At 38.7% G+C, this 20223-nt stretch overlaps 1 protein-coding gene across 1 annotated transcript; it reads right to left on the bottom strand.

Moving 5' to 3' along the window:
- Window positions 1–18563: 18563 nt before the first annotated feature.
- On the bottom strand, window positions 18564–19436 carry LOC138823059 (arylamine N-acetyltransferase 2-like). The gene has a single exon (XM_070016001.1). It carries the CDS (start codon window positions 19434–19436, stop codon window positions 18564–18566), a length of 873 nt encoding a protein of 290 aa, XP_069872102.1.
- Between the last annotated feature and the right edge of the window lie 787 nt (window positions 19437–20223).

The raw sequence follows: 20223 nt of genomic DNA, 5'->3' as shown, positions 1-20223 counted from the left end.
GCTTCATAGAATGTGTTCGGTAGTGAGCTTTCTCTTTCAATTTCATTGAAGAGTTGGAGGAGTATTGGTGTGAGCTCTGCTTTGAAGGCCTTGTAAAATTCCGCTGTAAAACCATCTGGTCCTGGACTTTTCTTAGCTGGGAGGTCTCTTATTGCTGTTTCTATTTCAATGCTTGATATGGGCCTGTTAAGCTGGTTTAACTCATCTTGGTTTAGTTTTGGCATGTCAATATTTGCTAGGAAAAGGTCCATTTCTGTCAAGTTCTCAAACTTATTAGCATAAAGTTTTGAGAAGTATTCCCTTATAATGTTCTGAATCTTGGTTGTTTCCGTGGTGATGTTTCCATTCTCATCTCTGAGTTTATTAATTTGGGTGTGTTCTCTCCTTTTTCTGATAAGGTTTGCTAAGGGTCTGTCAATTTTGTTAAGTTTTTCGAAGAACCAACTCTTTGTTTTGTTGATTCTTTCTATAGTTTTTTTGGATTCTAATTCATTTAATTCTGATTTAATTTTGATTATTTCTTTCCGTCTACTGGATTGGGGTTTATCTTGCTGCTCTTTTTCAAGGAGGTTTAGATGTGTCATTAAATTGTTAGTTTCCGATCTCTCCAATTTGTTGATGTAGGAGCTCAGAGCTATAAACTTGCCTCTGAGTACTGCCTTTGCTGTGTCCCAGAGGAGCTGGTAATTTGTGTGTTCATTTTTGTTGAATAACATGAACATTTGAATTTCCTTTCTAATCTCTTCCATGACCCACTCATGATTCAGCAGTGTGTTGTTCAGCCTCCATGTGATACCGGACTTTCTTTGGTGGCTTTTGGTGTTGAGTTCTAATTTTATTCCCTTGTGGTCAGAGAGAATGCAAGGTATAACTTCAATGTTTCTGAATTTAGACAAGTTTGCTTTGTGCCCTAAAATGTGGTCTATTTTAGAAAACGTTCCATGTGCTGCTGAGAAGAACGTGTATTCTGGTGCTGCTGGGTGAAATGTTCGGTAAATGTCTGTTAAGTCTAGTTGATCTATGCAGCTGTTTAGATCTGCGGTTTCTCTATTGAGTTTTTGCCGAGTTGATCTATCTAGTGGGGAGAGTGGTGTGTTAAAATCCCCAACAATTAATGTCTTTGGATCTATGTGGGATTTGAGGGAAAGTAGTGTTTCTTTGATAAATTTGGGTGCTCCATTGTTTGGCGAATAGATATTTAGAATTGTAATATCCTCCTGAAGGAGAGAACCTTTAATTAGTATGTAGCGACCTTCTTTATCTCTTCTCATGAATTTTAATTTGAAGTCTATTTTATCTGATATTAGGATTGCAACTCCTGCCTGTTTATGAGGGCCGTTTGCTTGGTAGATTTTGTTCCAGCCTTTAACATTGAAAATATGTTTGTTTTTACGGGCAAGATGTGACTCCTGCAGGCAGCAGATAGAAGGGTTTTGTTTTTTAATCCAACTAGACAGTCTATGTCGCTTAATTGGAGAGTTCAGTCCGTTAACGTTAAGAGATAGGACTGAGAGGTATTTGGGAGTTCCTGCCATGTTATCCACCTTCTTGGGGGCTGCGAAAACTGGGTTCTTCCTAAGGTTCTTGGATTCTCAGTTTGGGTGCAGTTTCTTGGGCTTTGTTGCGGTCTTGTTGGTTTTCTATGTGTAGGACATCGTTAAGAATCTTTTGTAGGGCTGGTTTGGTGGAGATGTATTGTTTCAATTTTTCTTTGCTATGGAAGGTTTTTATTTGGCCTTCAGTTATGAAAGAGAGTTTAGCTGGGTACAGTATTCTTGGTTGATAGTTGTTTGTTTTTAGGGCATGGCATACATCATTCCAGGCTCTTCTTGCCAAAGATGCAAGTTTTGTGTGGACAAGTCTTTAATTTCTTTGAACAAATACCAAGAAGAACAAAAATCTATGTTTTTTTATTGTGCTATTAGTGTCATTCGAAAAGAAGTATTTTACATAATGGCTAGATAGATCCACCACTATAAAGACACATACAACTGAAACACTGCAGTCTGAAAGAACACAGAGGAGCCTGAAGTAGCCTGAGCTGGTTGACTCACAGGAAGTGACTAAGAATCACTAAAACCTTTGACACAGAAACTTAAACTCTCTAACCTGATGACATTTTCAGGGACTATAATCCCCAAAAGTTGGCCTGGGGATATAGCTCTGTGGTAAAGCTTATAATTTACTAGACCCTGGGTTTAAGGCCTAGCACTGAATCCCTAGCAAAACATAAAATCCCTAAAGTAGTTTATGAACAAAATTCAAGGAGTTAGAAAAAAATTGATATCAGAGATGTTTTGGGGATAGTAAGAAGTTAAAAAATAATTATTTAGGGACTGGGAAGGTGGCTCAGTGGTAGAGCGCTTGCCTTGCATGCACGAGGCCCTGGGTTTGATTCCTCAGAACCACATAAGCAAAAAGAAAAAAGCCGGAAGTGGCGCTGTGGCTCAAGTGGTAGAGCGCTAGCCTTGAGCTGAAGAGCTGAGGGACAGCGCCCAGGCCCAGAGTTCAGGCTCCACAACCAGACCCCAAAAAAAGAAAAGAAAATTGTTTAATTTTATGATAAGAGCATGTTTAGGTTTTTTTTTTTTTTTTTTTTTTTTTTTTTTTTTTTTTTTTAACAAACTGCCCACCTATCTTCTAAAGTGGCTTTCCTATTGTCCGTTTCTTCTAGCAACAAATGGGAGTTCCTGTGGTACTATATTCCTGCCAGAATTTGGTGGTATCTGTCTTCTGGCTGTTGATCACTAGAAACAGATGTGTGGTGCTCATTTCATTGTTGCTTCCACTGGCATCTTCCTAATGATACCGGTGCAGAGTTCCCCTTCATACGTTTATTTTACATTTGAACATCTTCCTTGATCAGATATCCCTTCAGGATTTGTACACGTTTTAGTAAGTACACATTTCTATTCTTATTGTTGAGTTTTAAAAGTTCTTTGTGTATTGTGGATAGCAGTCCTACAGCAAGATATTTTCTTCCCAGTCTGTGACTCGCCTTTTCATTCTCTTGACAGTGCCTCTCACAGAGGGGAAACAATTAACTTTAATGAAGACCAACTGACCAGCTTAACAACTTTTTCTAATACACACACACACACACACACACACACACACACACACACACACACACACAAAAGGCTTTTGAAAAAAATTAGTAATCAGCTGGCCTTCATTAAAATTAATCTTTTTTAAATTCACTAATTGGAGTCCATCAGTTGGTTGAAAGTTGAAATGCCTACAATGTTTTTATAATAGACATTGACAAACTTAAGATCATCTAGATTTTATTCCGTTTGATCCTGTAGATCAAATGTAGATGTTAGGATGGCTCAAGTACTCTTTGCTGTTCATGTAATTCTGCTTCCTTTTTGAGAGATTTGGAGATTCACATGGTGTTATATGAAAGAATACAGAGAGACCTTGTATACATGTTCCTCAGTTTCCCCAGGGGAGTGTCTTACCAAATTATAGCACAGAATTACAGCCAGGATATCGACATTGCCACATATTCTGGCTTTCAAGTTTTACCTGTAGTGGTAGTTGCGTACATGTTTAGTTCTGTGCAATCTTATATGTATAAGTTTCATACAGCATAAAAAGCACTCAATTTGCTACAAGAGCTTTATGTTTTTTTCAACTACACACAGGTCTGTAACACCCTATCCCCACCGTCCCTAACCACTGGCAAGGCTAATGTCATTTCCATTTATCCATTTTTTGTCATATTAAGAATGCGAGGGAAATGGGCTCACACAGTGATAACCTTCACTTGATGTAATTAGAGATGAATCCAAGTTTGTTCTTCATATCTCTAGTTCAGCCTTTGTATTTCTCAGCAGTAAGTGCTTCACAGTGTGGACCTATCCATTTCTAGATCAATCAATTTCCCTCTCTATTCACTACCTTCTTTCCCTACAGCTACTCAGCTTTCTGCGCTGTCCCACTTTCAGGGGTTGCTTTAGAGCAGTTCAGTTATTCCTGGTTTTTATCTGTTATTGTAACATGTTTCCTGTGAACATTTATGTACAGGCTTTTTGTGTGTGTTCATTTGTCCAGGATACATGCCAAGAGTGTAATTGCTGGGCTTTATGCTATTTGCATGGTTCATTTGATAGAAACTGTCATATTCTATTTTTGATAACAGAAATGCACTGAAACTCTTGCAAGCATAAAAGTGTTCATGTTTTATTGAAAATTATTTGTGTTATTTGCAACACGAAATCCTTCTAGTTCTCCTTACCTTTTGTGAAGACTGTGTAGGAAGTCAAGGAAATGGAACTGTGTTTCTTGTCATTGCTGCTCTTAGGAGGAAAAGAAGAGGGTGGAAGGAGAAAATGTGTAGGGTAATTCATGGGCTACAGGACCTCAAAGCCACAAGAGTATAATCTTCTAGAAATTGGCAGAAATCTTGGAGAAGCGACAAGGATTCTCATGAGACAAGGGGGCTGTGTCAATTATGTAGAAACCCCGAAACACAATGTTTTCTGTTTATATCTGGCTTACTGCTAAAATCCCACAAGACTTACCTGTGTGTTCTCTAAATTTTATGATTAAAAAGTCACTTTTCTTCAGATTTTCCCCTTAGAGTTGTTAATATTGGTCCAAATTAAACCTAGATAATACTTTAAAACAAGATATAAAAAGAGGATAGATGATGTTTTTAAATATTTTTACTTAGCATATGAATGGAAACAGTAATGAAGTGAAGAAATCAAATAAGTAAGAGAGCCTTTGAAATTTGTTGGTGAAAGATAAACTTAAAACTAACTAAAACTGGCAATCAACACTGGCACAATAAAATAGAGATTATAATGGAATAGTATCATTCACAGTAGTAGCAATATCTATAAATGCATAGAATTCTGTTTTCATTTTAAGAAATTTTTCATCATCCTTAAGTAATTCTACAAAGGGGTTTAATTATAAAATTAACTCTTAATAAAGAATGCATAAGGAAGTATTTGTACAACAACTGATAAATAATCAAAATACTATTTAAAAGAGGAATTTGACATTTTTCAGTTAATTGGCTTGATGTGAATTGGATTTTGCCACTGTGTGTGTGCACTTACAAGGACATGCTGGAAATTGACCTTAAGACTTTGTATGCTATGCAAGTGATGGAACCACAGTATAAACACACTAGGATGAGTAAAGTTCACTTGACAACATTTTGAAATTTTTAGTTCTTTCCACTTTAATCTGTAATTTTAATGTAACAACAATAGGAAATCTAGATCTTTCATGTTCTGAATTTATAACCTATTTCTAAAATATACATAGAGGTATGGATAAGTTAATTTTGAAACCAGGACAATTTGTCCTAAAATAAATTAAGACTTATAAAGTAATAATTAAAATAAATTTGACAGTAGGATAGAAACAAAAATACCAATGCGACAAAATAAAGAATAAAAGAGAAATTTGTTTTATTATAAAAGAAGATGACATACACCAATGAGAAAAGGGTGGATTGTTTCTCAGAATATTGGACAAAACAGACTCATTATATAATAGATAAAATTGATCAAGATAGGTTGCACTCCCAACCTGCCTTATGAAATGGTAACTGCTTTGTACAATTACTTGAAAAGGTTTAAAATTGGATCCTCACCTTCCATTTTGAACGGTGGTGATTTCCATATAAAATAGAGACATATATATGAAAGGAAAATTAAGAAGTACTACAAGTAATCACAGAAGAATGATTTTATGACTTAAGAGTACGGAAAGCCTTTTGAAACAGGACCCCAAACAAAAATCAAGGTAAATATGAAAAGTTATGGACCTGGTTATATCAATAGTGATGCAATGATGATTGATTTGATAGATAGCAGGTCAAGGAAAGTGATTTCTGCGTCTAAAATTAAAGTCAATAATCACAATGAATAATTTATCATAAAATTGTGTAATCAGCTTTATTTCTTTATGATTGGCGCCACCAGTTCAAGGTCCCAGCATAGGAACTTCTTGGGAGGTTGGTGGTAGGCGCTTTGTGCCAAAGGTAGGAGGTTTGTTTCCCTAGAATTCCTTCCTCCCTGTTTCTCCTTCATCTTGCTGTACTCCATCTCATTTAAACCACTCCAGTTTAGATGACAGGTAGTCATCTTCTACATCTCTATTACTTAATGCCTATCAGCCTGATGAGAGGAAAAGACATTTAAATACTCTTGAAATTTGCTAAGTCCAGATAAGCTTCTGTGGACCCAAGTTTAATCTCTTTCAAGTAACGAACTGATTTTCCTAATTCAGAGTTAAATTAAGACTTGATAGTTTCAAATGATTATTACATCATTTACATGAAGGAGCTGTGTGATTATACCCGTGAGTCTCTCATTTATAATTTATCATTTTGAGTACCTGCATTTTAGATATCTGATTGTAATTATTTCTCTAATGGGAAATCCCCAACTCTGTTATATGAATGATCTGGAATTTTAAAATTAAATGTCTGTGTTTGAGATTAGCTTCATCAACATGATACTGATGATGTCATTGATTTATAGGACATAGTCTATTAAGAAATTACAATGCAAAACTTTATTTTCTTCCTTAGACTATATATACACACATTCACACATATGTTTGTACAAATATGTGGGTAAATAGATACATTTGACAATACTAGTGTTTGAAATGGGGGCTTTACACTTGCTGTTCAGGCTTTCTACTGATTGAGCCATGCCTATATTCCTTTTTGCTCTGATTATTGTTGGGATAAAGTCTCTTTTTCTTCAGCTGGCCTAGACTGAGATTCTCCTGTATGTTTCCTGTCATAGCTAGGATAACAGGCACTGATCATCAAGCCTAGAATTTCCTGCTTAGATGAGATCTCAGAAACTTCTCTCCCCATTAGGTAGGCATAGATCTGGAATCCTCTACATTTTGTCTCGCTCAGAGCTGGGATGATAAGCATACATCATTGTGCCCAACTATGCATTGAGATGGAGTCTGTGAAGTCTGTGACCGGGTAAGAAGAACCTACTTCTTATTTTTCTAATTTTCTTTGGTGTTATAACTCAATTGATATCGGTTATTAAGCCCAAGGTCAATCTGAATCTACCTTGTAGGGTTGTGACTGAGAAGATCATGGAAGGCAGGGACAAGAGATGAGTGGAGGCAACTTCTTAGTGACAGCTGTAGAACAAATCTGTATCGTCAAGAGGACAAGGGCAGGATAGCCAGACCGCGGTAGCTATATGTGTAGAATGATGATCTGATTGAGCATTTGTGGTAGGGTTTTCTACAGGAAGTAGGGTGTTGGACTCACCAGACCTTTGATGTCTCTTCTGATAGGAAGTTGGTGAATCCCTTTCTAAAAACATTTTGAAGACTTCTGAGAAAACTTTTCTCAGAAGAGGACTATGGAGGTGTGATCAGAGTTACAGTTCCGCTGGGAAAGTGCCATGTGTGGAACCTGGTTAATTCTAATGAGCAGTCTTGGAAAGACACAAAGCTGTCGGGCCCACTCCTACCCATTCCTCCTAGGTTACTACAAGCTGGGAGAGTACAGAACACCACTGTAAAAATTGCCTGAAACTGAAGAAAAAGGTTTGACACAGTTTCAGAAAATGTTATTAGATCCTTTAACATACACATACTTGCTCCTTCCTCTCCCACGAATGAGTCAGATTGCCGGGTTGCTGAAATTATTACTGAAGGCCTGGACTTCTAGTTTCTGGAATTTAGCGTCAATCCAGAGAAAATGGATGGTCTTGTCTGCCTGTTTTGTTGCCATGTTTATTTTGGTTATTTATTTGTTTAGTTTATTCATTCCCTGTCACAGCCTTCCCCTCCACACACACACCTCATACATGCTTTCTTCTCTTCTTCTCAGTATAGGAATCAGAGTGTAGAGTATGTTCCCAAGGGAAAGGTCTTCAAGTGAAAGAATCTCAAGGAGACTTGTGGGATTTTGCCCTCCTCAGAAGGGATATCATGATGGAACTAACAGATGTGAAAAAGATGTTTAGTTTGCAAGACTGAATGTACGATCTTTAACAGATATCTGTCAGGGAATATCTTTGGAAGTGACATAGAGATGAAGGAATTAATTTGGAAATACCTTGAAAGCAGATGAAATAAAGTGACTCCTGGCGTTGTCAGGACCCATAAAGAAATCATAGTAACGTCTATTTATGGTTTTGAGCCCCAAAGTAAGCTTTACAAATAGTAAGTAGTCAGTAAGTCTGTGTGTGTGTGTGTGTGTGTGTGTGTGTGTGTGTGTGTGTGTGTGTTTGTGTGAATTACAGGAGTTGATGGTTAATGTTATGTATCCACTTGGCTTCCTGGATACTTGGCCAATCAGAGTTTTAGGTATTTTTGTGAAGTTTTTAGATGTGATTAACATTTAGTCCCAATAAACTAGATGTCCTCTGTGATGCAGATTAACCACAACCATTCAGGTCTAAATAGGACAGAATGACTGTCCCAGCCCCCAGCAAGGGAGAATTCCCAGAGTCCACCTTCAGACTTCATCTAAACCTCTAGCAACACCTGACTGTGTAGTAGACTGCCTATGCCCACTGCCTGTGAAGTATAACATTGATTCCCCTTGTTGACACTTGGCAAACTTTGGATTTGTCCAGCTCTATAGTCATGTTAGCAAATTCCTTCATCTCTGTCTCTGTCTCTCTCTGTCTCCCTCTGTCTGTCTATCTCTCTCACCCCTTCCAGTGCATTGTTACTGAGATAATGCTATTAATCTTGTTTCACAGATAGAGAAACTGCTGCTCACATAGCCAGCCAGCCGGTGGTAGAAATAACATTCAAACCTAGTTACATCTGACTTTAAAGTCTGAGCACTCACGGAGTGAAGCATAAATCACAGTCCAGAAGTCTAGGATCAATCCAGTCTTTAAGCAGTGACTTACATTTCTAGCTTAAGTTCCACCTCCCAGTCTCCATCATGTCTCTCTGTCATGTTCATTTGTGCATTTTGTTAAGAGACATAAGATATGGAGAGCGAGTAAGGAAGTTCTCAGGGTGGAAGTTGCAGACACCACCTGGTCTTTTCCTGACTGGAAAGGATTATGTATGGAAGGAATCTGCCTGGGCCAAGAGGCAGCTCCCATACACCCTTGTCTTTGTAATCTGTATCAACAGATACCATGGGAGCCACGCGCCAATGTTTCAGGGCTTGGCATTGCTTCTGTGAGGTTATCAGCTAAATAGTCTATTTGGTTTTCAAATCAAGGCATCTATAAAAACCAATTTGTCAAGCTAATAAATTCAATTCTGAGTCACAAAGCTCTGCAAGGAGATTGGCTCTTTGAAATCTTATTTTTAAATGTTTCATCTCCAGCCCTGAAAGGGAAAGCCCTTTCCGCCCCCTCAGGGGTAAGATTGTCTCATTTTTTCTGATTCATATTCATCCTTCCAGATACAAGGTTTTTCATGGTTCTTTTCCTTTTGAATGTGGGCGTCTTATTTTTTTTTAAGTCTCAGATTTAAACAATAACTTCATGTCCTCGGTGCTTGACTCTTTTGGGAAATATATTTAATTTCACAAAACAAGTTACCAAGGCATGCAGACTTGTACAATGTTCATTTTACCTTTCTGTTTTTTTAAAAAATCATTTCTACTTGAAATTTGAATTTAAATACCCATACACCAATACCTGGAATAGTTGGAATTTTGAGCCCTGTTTCTTGGTGGAAAGGATGCCTATTTGACCAAAATACTTTTTCTTTCACGTTTATTTTTTTTCTTGGAATATGAGGGGGAAAAAAACATCAAACTAGAAAAACGATTCTCCTTTCCAGTGTTTGGCTTGTTAGAAAAATGGATGAAAAGGATCTCAAATTGCCTAAACTAAGGAAAGCAACAAGAAAGATGGAGAAGATGTATGACACTGTTCAGTCCTTGAGGGCCAGCATGGATTCAGTGGTTTTATTACTACCTCTACTGTTTTGCTTAAAGCCTGCGGAGTTATGTCTTAATCCGCATCACCTGTGCCCCGAGACCAACTTCCCTCCTTAAAGTCAAAGGACAGTGTGAAGGAGGAGTTTGCTTCTCAGAGAAGCTTTAGTGATCTGGAAAGAGCTTTGTGCCTTTTTAGGGAGATGGTGGAATTTGTATCCACTTCAACCACTATCCATAACCTTTAAGATTAAGCTGTGAGATTTCTCCAGCGCTCAGTCTTCTTAACTTTGTGGCAGGTATTAGGATAATTGCTATAATGTTCCTAAAGAATGAGTTGGTGACTCTACAGCTCTCAGCACTGACGCTGGACACTGTGGGCCACAGATGCACCTACAATGCCAAACACTTATCGGCGTGTTTCATTGTTTACATTTACAATATTCCTACAGATAGACGCACACCTACCTTACTTTCTTTCTTCTTTCTTTTCTTTCGTTCTCTTTCGAAAGTGTAGCCATTAAACAGAATAGGGAGAAGGGAGAAATATTAACAGCAAACAGAACTCACACCAAGCCCTTCAAATTACTTATAAAACCTATGTTCTGAATTTACCCTTAAAAAAGGTATGCCCAAAAGGTAGACTAAACAAAAGTCAATATAAACACAGTGGCTAATAAAGCTTAATGGCATAGTAAATAAAACAGTGGCAGTTGTATTGGCATATGTATATATGTCTATATATTAATATCTCATTATATAAATAAATAGTTAACTATGGTAGCAGATTTAGTATTACATCTCATTTATTTCTTTGATTTATCATATGGTAGTTCTTTTTTTTGAGGAACATCTATATACTCATTTTCACAATGACTGTATTAATTCATTTCATATTTAGGTCCCTCTTTCTTCATATCCTTACCAGTACTTCTTTTCTGTTTTCTTGTGATAATAGCCATTAAAACAGGTAAGAGGTAGTACCTCATTGTAGTTCTAATTCCCCTGACGATTAGTGATATTGAAAGTTTTTTTTAGAAAGCTATTGGTCATTTGTTTATCTGCTTTTTGAGAATGTCAGCTCAATCTCATTGTTATTATTGCTATATAGAGAATTGTTCTGAAGTCTGTATATACTTTGGATATTAACTCCATATTAGGTATATAATTTGCAAATATTTTCAACTGTTAAGTGATCTAAGAAAACAATTACCTAAAAGTCATTGCAACCCACACAGTGTAATCAGGAGCAAATGACATAAAGTACACTGTGAAATTGTTGGGCATCCAGGAAGCTGGTAAGCTTTTTGAAGGGTGTATGCTCTGGTTGCTGTGAATAAGAACATTACTTTCTTCCATTTGAATTAGTCTATTATCTTTCCATTCATCTTGCTTTTAGAAGTATCTGAGCATTTTTGGAATTGAATACCATTGATTTGTTTCCTGTGTATTCATTCGTTTCTTTCCTTTCCTTTTTCCTTTCTTATTTCTAGAATAATTGCTTTTTGAAGGCAAAATGTCAAGGAGTATTAAAGGATGAAAGTTTGATTACTGTATGATTTAGGTGATGCAATACATATAAGAAATGTTACTATATTAAAGATCTCTGGGGAGTCTTCTTGCCTCTTCTGGCCTTTATTCAAAACAAGGAATCAAAAGCATTACCTTATCATACCAAATCTCTCAGGATGAATCACATCTATAAAAATATTTTCCTGTACTGAAGGAAGAAGATATTACAGGCAAGGGAGAAAAACTTGAAATACTGCTAGGACAAGAAGATTAGATGAAAGTATGAGAGAAGGTCATCCTGTCTCAGAGGTGAAATATGACCAGTGTGGTAGAATTCTAGTTATGGACAAGTGACCTCTCTATCTCAAAAGAGAATAAAATAGTGAGACAAATGCTGATTTCCCACCACCGTGTAAACTTCATTAACTGTATGACTACAGAATTTGTCCCAATCTCATACCAACTATTTGAAACATTACAGTGCCTCACTGTTAACCAAAAATTACAACTTAATGTCCATTTTAATGTCAACCATGACCCCAGCCGACAGTGTAGCCTCTGTTTCACACCTTCAGATGGTGAAGACTTCACAGATATTCCCACCAGGCCACCATTGCTGGAGATCCCTTCCTTCCTTGTTCCAGATCTGTGATCTCACTAATTATCTCTGTCTCCTCCAGCTTCAAAAAATAACTGCTTTGAACCAGGCAAACTTCAAGTTTATATTTCAAGTTTCAAACTAGTTGCTAACTTCCAGTGCCTTGTTCTTAACTCTCCACTGGACATGGATGCCAGGGACTCCTGCTGGGTCAGGTCTAAACTCCAGATCTTATTCAATCTGCCCCAAAGCAGCTTCTCTTCCTAATGGACCCTATAGCATCTTCTCTGGGTCAGCCACAACCAGAAATGCCACAGGAATCTATCTTTAACCCTTCACATCATCACCAAAATCAAGTCTGGTGGTCTAGGACCTGACAACTGACCAGCACATTATTTCTTGCATTGCTTCTCTTTGGATTCCCACTGCTAATCATTCTGTTTCTGGAACAAATATACAAACATGGAAAGAGACTGCTGTATAAGAGTAAGGTGACTGGGACAGTTGTCTGACTTTGATTGCATACCTCCAGACTCCTCCTCTTATATTTTCTACCTATGTCAATGACATCGCCATAGAGTAAGCAGAAACCAAAGAATTACACTTGATTTCACACTTTTTTAGCCATCAGATCCTGTAGATTTTTCTTCCCAAATAGTTCTTATTCTTTGTTTTTCTTTCCCTCTCAAATGAGGTAATGCCTTAGAAAGGCAAAATTAAAGTTCAGCAAAAAAAGCCACTAGGAAGTGGGTACTTGAGGGAGGTAGGGTTGGGTCAAGGGGAAAGAGGGAGACCAGAGAAGTGGGAGAGAATGCAGTCAAGAATCCAATATCTATCCTATAGAATTAAGAAGATGGAGGGAGGGCTGGGAAGGTGGCTCAGTGGTAGAGTGCTTGCCTTGCATGCATGACCCTCTGAGTTCGATTCCTCAGCACCACATAAGCAGAAAACACCAGAAGTGGCGCTGTGGCTCGAGTGGTAGAGCTCTAGCCTTGAGCTGACGAGCTGAGGGACAGCGCCCAGGCCCAGAGTTCAGGCCCCACAACCAACAACAAAAAAAAAATAAAGAGAAGATGGAGGGAACAGAGGTGGGAGGGGAAGTAGAGGAGGGGAGAGACGGGGGAGAATGTTGAAAGGAGTGGCATTGATCAGGAAGCATTGTGCACACAAACGGCTTTGTTAAACGACAACGCCTCTGTCAGTTGTGGGGCTTGAACTCTGTTCCTCAGCTCTTCAGCTCAAGGCAATCACTCTACCGCTTGAGCTACAGCGCCACTATGACAACTCCTCTGTACAACTACTTAAAGATAATAAAAATAAAAAATAGATTTTAAAAATATAATTTATAGAAACAAAACCCCCAAACACAAAAAGAAGATGGCAATTTAGGGGAGGTCACAAGTTATTTTCAGTTTGATGAGGAAAGATGCTAACTTCAAAGATGTTCCCTGGGGCATGGTGGGGGTGGCAGTAGACATACCACGACCAGTGACTTATTCTTTGTGGAAAATATGTCTGTCTTCCAGGAGGCTGAAAATTCCTCTGGCCTGAAATGTAGGGAAAACTCACCTTTCCTCTTTCTCACCACTCCGCTAGTTGGAGAAGCCAGGGTTCCCTATAGACAGAGTTGGAGAGAAGATGGAGGCGATGAGTCTCCATCATCAAGCTTTGCTAGCGCTGCCTGGGGAGATGTTCTAGTTTGGCTCCCCTTTCTCTGCTAAGGGCAGAATTTGATTAGTTGAATAGGACTGTTGTTGAGAAGAACAGCCTTAGATTCTGTGTGAGGCAATCCACCTGGAGCCCCAGACCAGTTCCTGGTACAGCTTTCAACCAGTGATTTGTGGGTGCTTTGAAGATTTTTAGCAGAACACCAAAGCGTGGATTCAAGAGTGTGGGCTGTTCTCTCCTTGGTCCCAGAATTACCTTTAGGGTCCCTGGGGCCACGCTGCCTCTGGTATGAGGAGGAAAGGCATCGCTCCTGCCGACTGGAGACCTCAGAGGTGCTGTGGTACTTGTGGGGAACAGAGAATAGATCCGAAGAGGATTATTGTTCAGGAATAAAAGCTGGTGAAATTTTACTGTGGCTTTGGATATGCTTGAGATCCCTTTCATATAATTTTTGTTTTCCATTTTGGGATGAGAGCCTGTATTCTATGTTGATTCCATCTATGTGGTAAGCAGATAACTTACTTGGTTTCCCAAGATTCTAGTTAGAGAGAAATTTTGCGTCGTGTCACCTTCCAATAGCACTCACACCTGACTAGACCATATTTCTGTGAGATCTGAGACTATCTGTTGACACTGGAATGTGTTGAAACTTTCAGGGCTGTTAGAATGGAGTGAATGTGTTTTGCATACAAGAAGGACATGAGTTTTGGGAACTAGAGGCCAGAAATGTATGGGCTAGATACTGGATGGTGTCCTCTCCAATTCCTTACCATACTACTTCAGTACTTGCCTATGTTTGGAGATAGGCCCAAGGTAAAATGAACTTAGGTAATAAGAGTTTTAGGATGCAGACAATACACAGACCAAGAGCAAAGATAGCAGAGACCACAGTGAGAGAAAGGTCATCTATAAACCAAGGGGAGAGGCCTTAGGAGAAGTCAACCGAATAACCCCTGGATCGTGGACTTTAAAACTAAACAATAGTAAGTTTATTGTGTTTTTTTTTCCATCCAGTGTATCATATTTTGCCCTAGCATGCTAAGATTACCAATCAGAAACTATGATAGAAATTTACAATGTAAGGTAGCCAGGACTTCTGGATTATCAGAGCAAATGGCCTTAGGCCCTCCCACAGTTACGTAAGCCCTAAAAGGTGTTGTTGCAGTCCAAGTTATTCATGAGACAATGCGTCAGCTTTTGGTCTTGGCTCTGCTGCCCAGAGAGGGTCAGAGTTCCTCTGGGGTTCATTTTCTTAGTGTCATTTCAGAGTCGTCTGCTCAGGGAACTGCACTGCCCACATCTCTCATCTCTGGACCACAGCTTTGTCTCATATTTGTGAAACTCAAGGCCTTGTGGGTTATTTCTGAGTTGCCCCCACAGGATTTCTGAATCTCAGGCTTTGGGGGAGTGGTGTTGATGAGGTAATGTTGTAAGGTGAATCATCCCAGAGGCCACATTTTGAAATATGAAATATTGGAGTCTTTATTACAACACTAGCAGTCTGCAGGTCGCCTGTTGTTACAAAGGCCTGCAGCCCCCAAATACACATAACTCCACTAGGAAACATGCTAGAGAGGAAAGAAAGAACAAAAACAATACCAACAAGCCAATTCAGCTCGATGGAGATGCCGTGATGACCGTAGATGAGCCAGGACACAGGAGACAGGACACAAGAGAAGATTACAGAGACACGTGGCATGGTGTAATGACGCTGGGCTGGTCTAGGCCTAAACAGGACCTGAATAGGAGGCAGGACCACAGGAAATTCCCAGTCCCGAGCACTGGGCTGATAGATTTGGTCAGCCTATCAGCCAAATGCCCGCCCCTGTCACCAGGGATCCAGGCATGCCCATCATCTGGGAGGCAGGTGATGGGTAGGGGCGATTCCTTCCCCCAACACGAAGACAAGATGGCAGACCCTACCATCCCATGGCCAATATGGCACCAGCCAGACATGACCTCCTTACTTCAGTAAAAACCAACAATGAGTGTTCTTTAGGGACCCAGCATAGCTTACATATTGTGGTCCATGCGTATTTCCTACCCCTTGGCATCTGAGTTTAGAATAGAGCAGCGTGGTACCCCATGGCCTAATCACCATGCAAAGAACTGAATAAATCTCATACCCTTAACTCTTAAGGAGGAAGAATATAGCATTTCCTTTCTTTATTGCAATGAAAAAAAAATCCAGTGAACAATAACAAAAACCCTGGAATTAACTACTTCAGCTAACCAAGTCACTTGTCATTTACTTCAGTTAAGAACTATGGGTGAACAATTTCTTTCCCTGGTAAGAGCAAGTGAGCAGCTTTCCTGTCTGGGAAAGAGGAGTTTGGCATTGACTATGAATCAGATTTTGACACTCTTTAGAAGGCTATGGCCAATTAATTCTATGCATTTGTATTATGTGTCTTAAAACAAGTTCCTCTTTGTCTTGCTCAGGTAAACCTCTTTAATTGGCCCCACCAAGATGCTGTCCTAACAGAATTCATAGAGCTTAATCATTTTCCACCTCTCCTGGTTGTCAATGCTGATTCTCCTCTTTGCCTATGTCTACTACCTGCAGCTACCCGTGCACTTCAGTCCTCTGTAGATTTAGCTTTTCCAGATATTTCATCCAGATGGAGCCATAAAACATGTGATCTTTTTTCCTTTTCGTTTGTTTGGTTTAGCATAATGCTTTGAAGTTGAACCGTGGTGTAGCTAGGACATGCTTTCCCTTTTTTATTGACAGATCAGCCACTGTGTTGATTTCTTTTTAAAAAATAGATTCAGCACTACTATTCCCTTTCTTTATATATGGTTGACACTCAATGAGTGACAGCACATGTGTGTTACCGAAGAGACAGTCCCATTCCTGGGGTTGGTTGGGGATTGTCAATGACTCTGGGCAGTTTGTTTTCTGGGACCAGAGAGTACATCCTGCATGTGAATCATGTATCATCTCATGGAAAGTGTTGGTTCCCCTTTCCCAGGACCTTTGCCATGAAGACACAAGGAACTGAAATATTCATCATTTCTATCCTTCCATACACATAGGCAGTTTGGCTACTATCTTACTATTCTTGAGGTCCTGGTAGAACATGGTATATTGTAGTGTTCAGGAGTTCACAAAAGCAGAGAAAGAATCTGAATAAACAAGTGCAAAGAATGGAAAGATACCTTAGAACCTTTGGCCATCAGACTGCTGACACCCTTCTCCAGTCAATAGTTAGCACTGTCCAGACAACATTCAGGTCTCCTTTAAAATATTTTGGAGTCTCTTGCAAAACCTTTTGCTCTGTGTTCCTTGAGTCCAGGGTAGACACTCACAGAACACTGACAGAATTTGTCTCAGGACATGCACCGTACAAAGCAGCTCTACTGCTACATTGTGGCAAAAACTGCAAGGTTCTCCACAAACCCTTTCTTAATTTGTTCAGTGATTTTTGCTAGTGGTGGGATCTTTATCAGAGTGTGAGAAAGTATTTTGTATTCATGAGTATCAGACGTGAACTGACACTGTCAAAAGAATAGCAGAGGTAAATAAAGCCAAGAAGTAAAGGAAGGAAAGGGGAAGAACGTTGAACTGAATTGTATTTCTCAGCCTTCTGGCTCAGGGCACATGCCTTGTTTACCTCTGTCATGATCTTCTCAACTATTAGTCATGACAAAATTCATATGTATCTTTGGGCTTGGCTTACTTCACTCAATGGTCAGATAAGTTGATGTTAGGTGAAATGAACCCCAAGATAAGTATTCAAATGGTTTCTTTCTTGTGATTGTTTCTAACATATTTATAAGATGATTTTTTTGTTGCTTTGTATGTCCTTCCCCTATGGTATAACCCCTGCTCTCACTGTATTTGATGTTGGTATAATTTGTGGAGGGGAAGGGAAAAAACAAATCATTTAAATAGGGATACAGGTGACCCATTGCAACAATGAGATGTACAAGTCATTATGTCGAACTTTACAACTTTGGCGGGGGGTGGGGGGAGGGGGAGGATTTAGAAGGGATAGGGGGATGGGGAGGTGGGAGATGGGAAGGGATTGGAAGGGGAAACAAAGGAGGAGGCATCAATGCTTGATAAGAAATGTACTCATTACCTTGCCCATGTAATTGTAACCCCTCTGTACGGTATTTTCACAATAAAAAAGTTCATATGTAAAACTTAACCTTTGAACTAATATTCTTCCTTTCTAGTCCTTATTCTTCAAATTATTTTGATGATCACAAACACAGTAAAAGGAAATCTTCAGTTTTGACTGTAGCCTGCATTGCTGGAATCAACAGACTGAAAATCTGAGTAGAAGGAAAGTAAAAATTCATATTCTGAAGTGCAGCCATGCTGTGAGATCTTGTATATCACCAACTTTGCTGTTCAGGACGAAAGCCATGAATATCATTTCAAGTTAAAGGAATAAAAACCAGGATGGAAGGAGAACTTTTATTTCACCTCATTAAAATTACTAACATTGTTCATTTAAACATATGACAAATATTTATTAGGAGGTAACTTTAGATCATCTTAAGTACAGATTTGAAAACACGATAATTGTGAAACAAAGGTTGAACTTTTTAAAAATCATAAATCACTGTTTCCCAAATCAATTATATCATGATTAAAATACTTTAGTTATAAGTAAATATTCTAACAGTCATGTTTATATACATAGATATATTTAAAATTAATTTAGTTACTTAAGCTGAAACTTTTATGGATGATTTATACTTTTATAGATGATTACATGATTCAGTCATCAAAATACTGCAGTTATATAAAGACTGAAATAGGCCATCAGTAAACCATTGGATTTGGGGGTGGTGATTATACAAAGGCTCATTGTTCATTTATCTACCTTTTTCACACATTTGAATTTTACCATAATAAAATTTAATTACCTGAATTAGCCTTAAACACCTCTTTTGGTCATGCTTCTAAATAGTAAAATACTGTTCACCATGTTTGGGCACAAATTTTCCCTCCAAAGAAATACCAAATATAGTTTTAAGCACTTCTTTGATTTCTTCTTCTTTCAGAGTCTCAAACACTACCAGATCTACATTGTCCTTATAATTAAATTTTCTATAGGTGAGGGTGTAGCCCACTAAAACATAAACACCTTCTAAGGTCTGCAAAGAACAAAATGATGTGTTCTTCATCACACAGGTTGGAGATTCCTGAAGGTAACTATTCACTGACTCAAATTCTTCAAGTTTTCGAGGTTCAAGAGTAAAAGAATAGACTTTTTGGTATTTATTTTTGTCAAGGAGCTCAGAATTGACGAATTCTTCATTTGGCACATATTGCTCTCTTTTGATTTGGTCCATGTACCAGACTCCATTCTCTTCTGTCAGTCGGAAGATGGAAGGCACCTGAGGCTGGTCCTTTCCGGAAACTAATTCCAGAGGCTCCCACATCTGATTGGAGCAGCCAAATGCAGCATCAACAATGTAGTTTTTGTTACCAAGAGTCACATGAAGTAGAAGGTGAATCATGGTGCTGCTATACTTGCTGACTGGAGGGATATAAACGCATGCTCCCAGTATTCTGGTCTCAAAACCCACTGTGGTCAGAGCCCAGTAGAGAAGCTGATTAGACTGGAGACACCATCCACCCCTGTTCTTCCTTACAATATCCTCAAAAACATCTTCTAAGCACATAGTCATGGGCAGTCCACAATGCATGTTAAAATTCTCAAAGGGAATGGTTCGGATATGATGCTGAAGAATGCTGGTTAATGTTTCCAGATCCAGTTTGTTCCTAGAGTTCTTATAGCCAATTCTGTCAAAATATGCTTCAATATCCATGGTTATCTGGAACAAAACTAACCCAAACAAAACAAACACAATTACACTTGTACTTGGAAATCTGAGTATAGATAATGGATTATAGATATGGGTAAACTCACTACAACACGTAACTTCAAATGTTGTATATTTAATTTTGGTGTGCAGTAATAGGATTTGAAGTCAGGGTTTCTTGCTAAATACATGTTAAGCACCTGAGCCACTCAAGTTTGGTTTGAGTGCTTTTTAAAAACATGGTCTCTAGTTGGGCACTGGTGTCTCACACCTGTAATCCTAACTATTCAGGAGGCTGAGATCTGAGGATTATGATTCGAAGCCAACTCAGGCAGGAAACTCCATTAGACTCTTATCTCCAATAAACTACTCAAAAAAGCCATAGCTCAAGTAGGAAAGCCCTCATCTTGAGCCAAAGAAGCTCAGGGTCAGTGTCCAAGCCCAGATGTCAAGCCCCAGGACTGGCAAAAAAATAATAATAATCTCCTGTTTTTGCCTGTGGCTGACTGTGGACATTGATTCTCCTACTTATGTCTTCTTCATTTCTGGGATTACAAGCCTGTGCCACCATGCATGGCTTATTTATTGAGCTCGATCTTATAAACTTATTGCCAGGGCTAGTTCTGATCTGTATTTTCCACCTCTTTCTTGAATGGTTTGGATTATAGGTTGAACTATGATCCAAATTTTATTTGGAAATTTTATTTCTTTTGAAATACTGCTATTTGTTTTCATGTTTGTTCCCTCCTACACCTCTGTATATCTTCCTTCTCCATTCATCTCATACTCTTCT

This window comes from Dipodomys merriami, unplaced genomic scaffold, assembly GCF_024711535.1.
Source record: "Dipodomys merriami isolate MVZ:Mamm:240054 unplaced genomic scaffold, mDipMer1.0.p SCAF_12, whole genome shotgun sequence".
Classification (NCBI taxonomy): domain Eukaryota; kingdom Metazoa; phylum Chordata; class Mammalia; order Rodentia; family Heteromyidae; genus Dipodomys; species Dipodomys merriami.
This window is presented reverse-complemented; position numbering and strand designations above follow the sequence as displayed.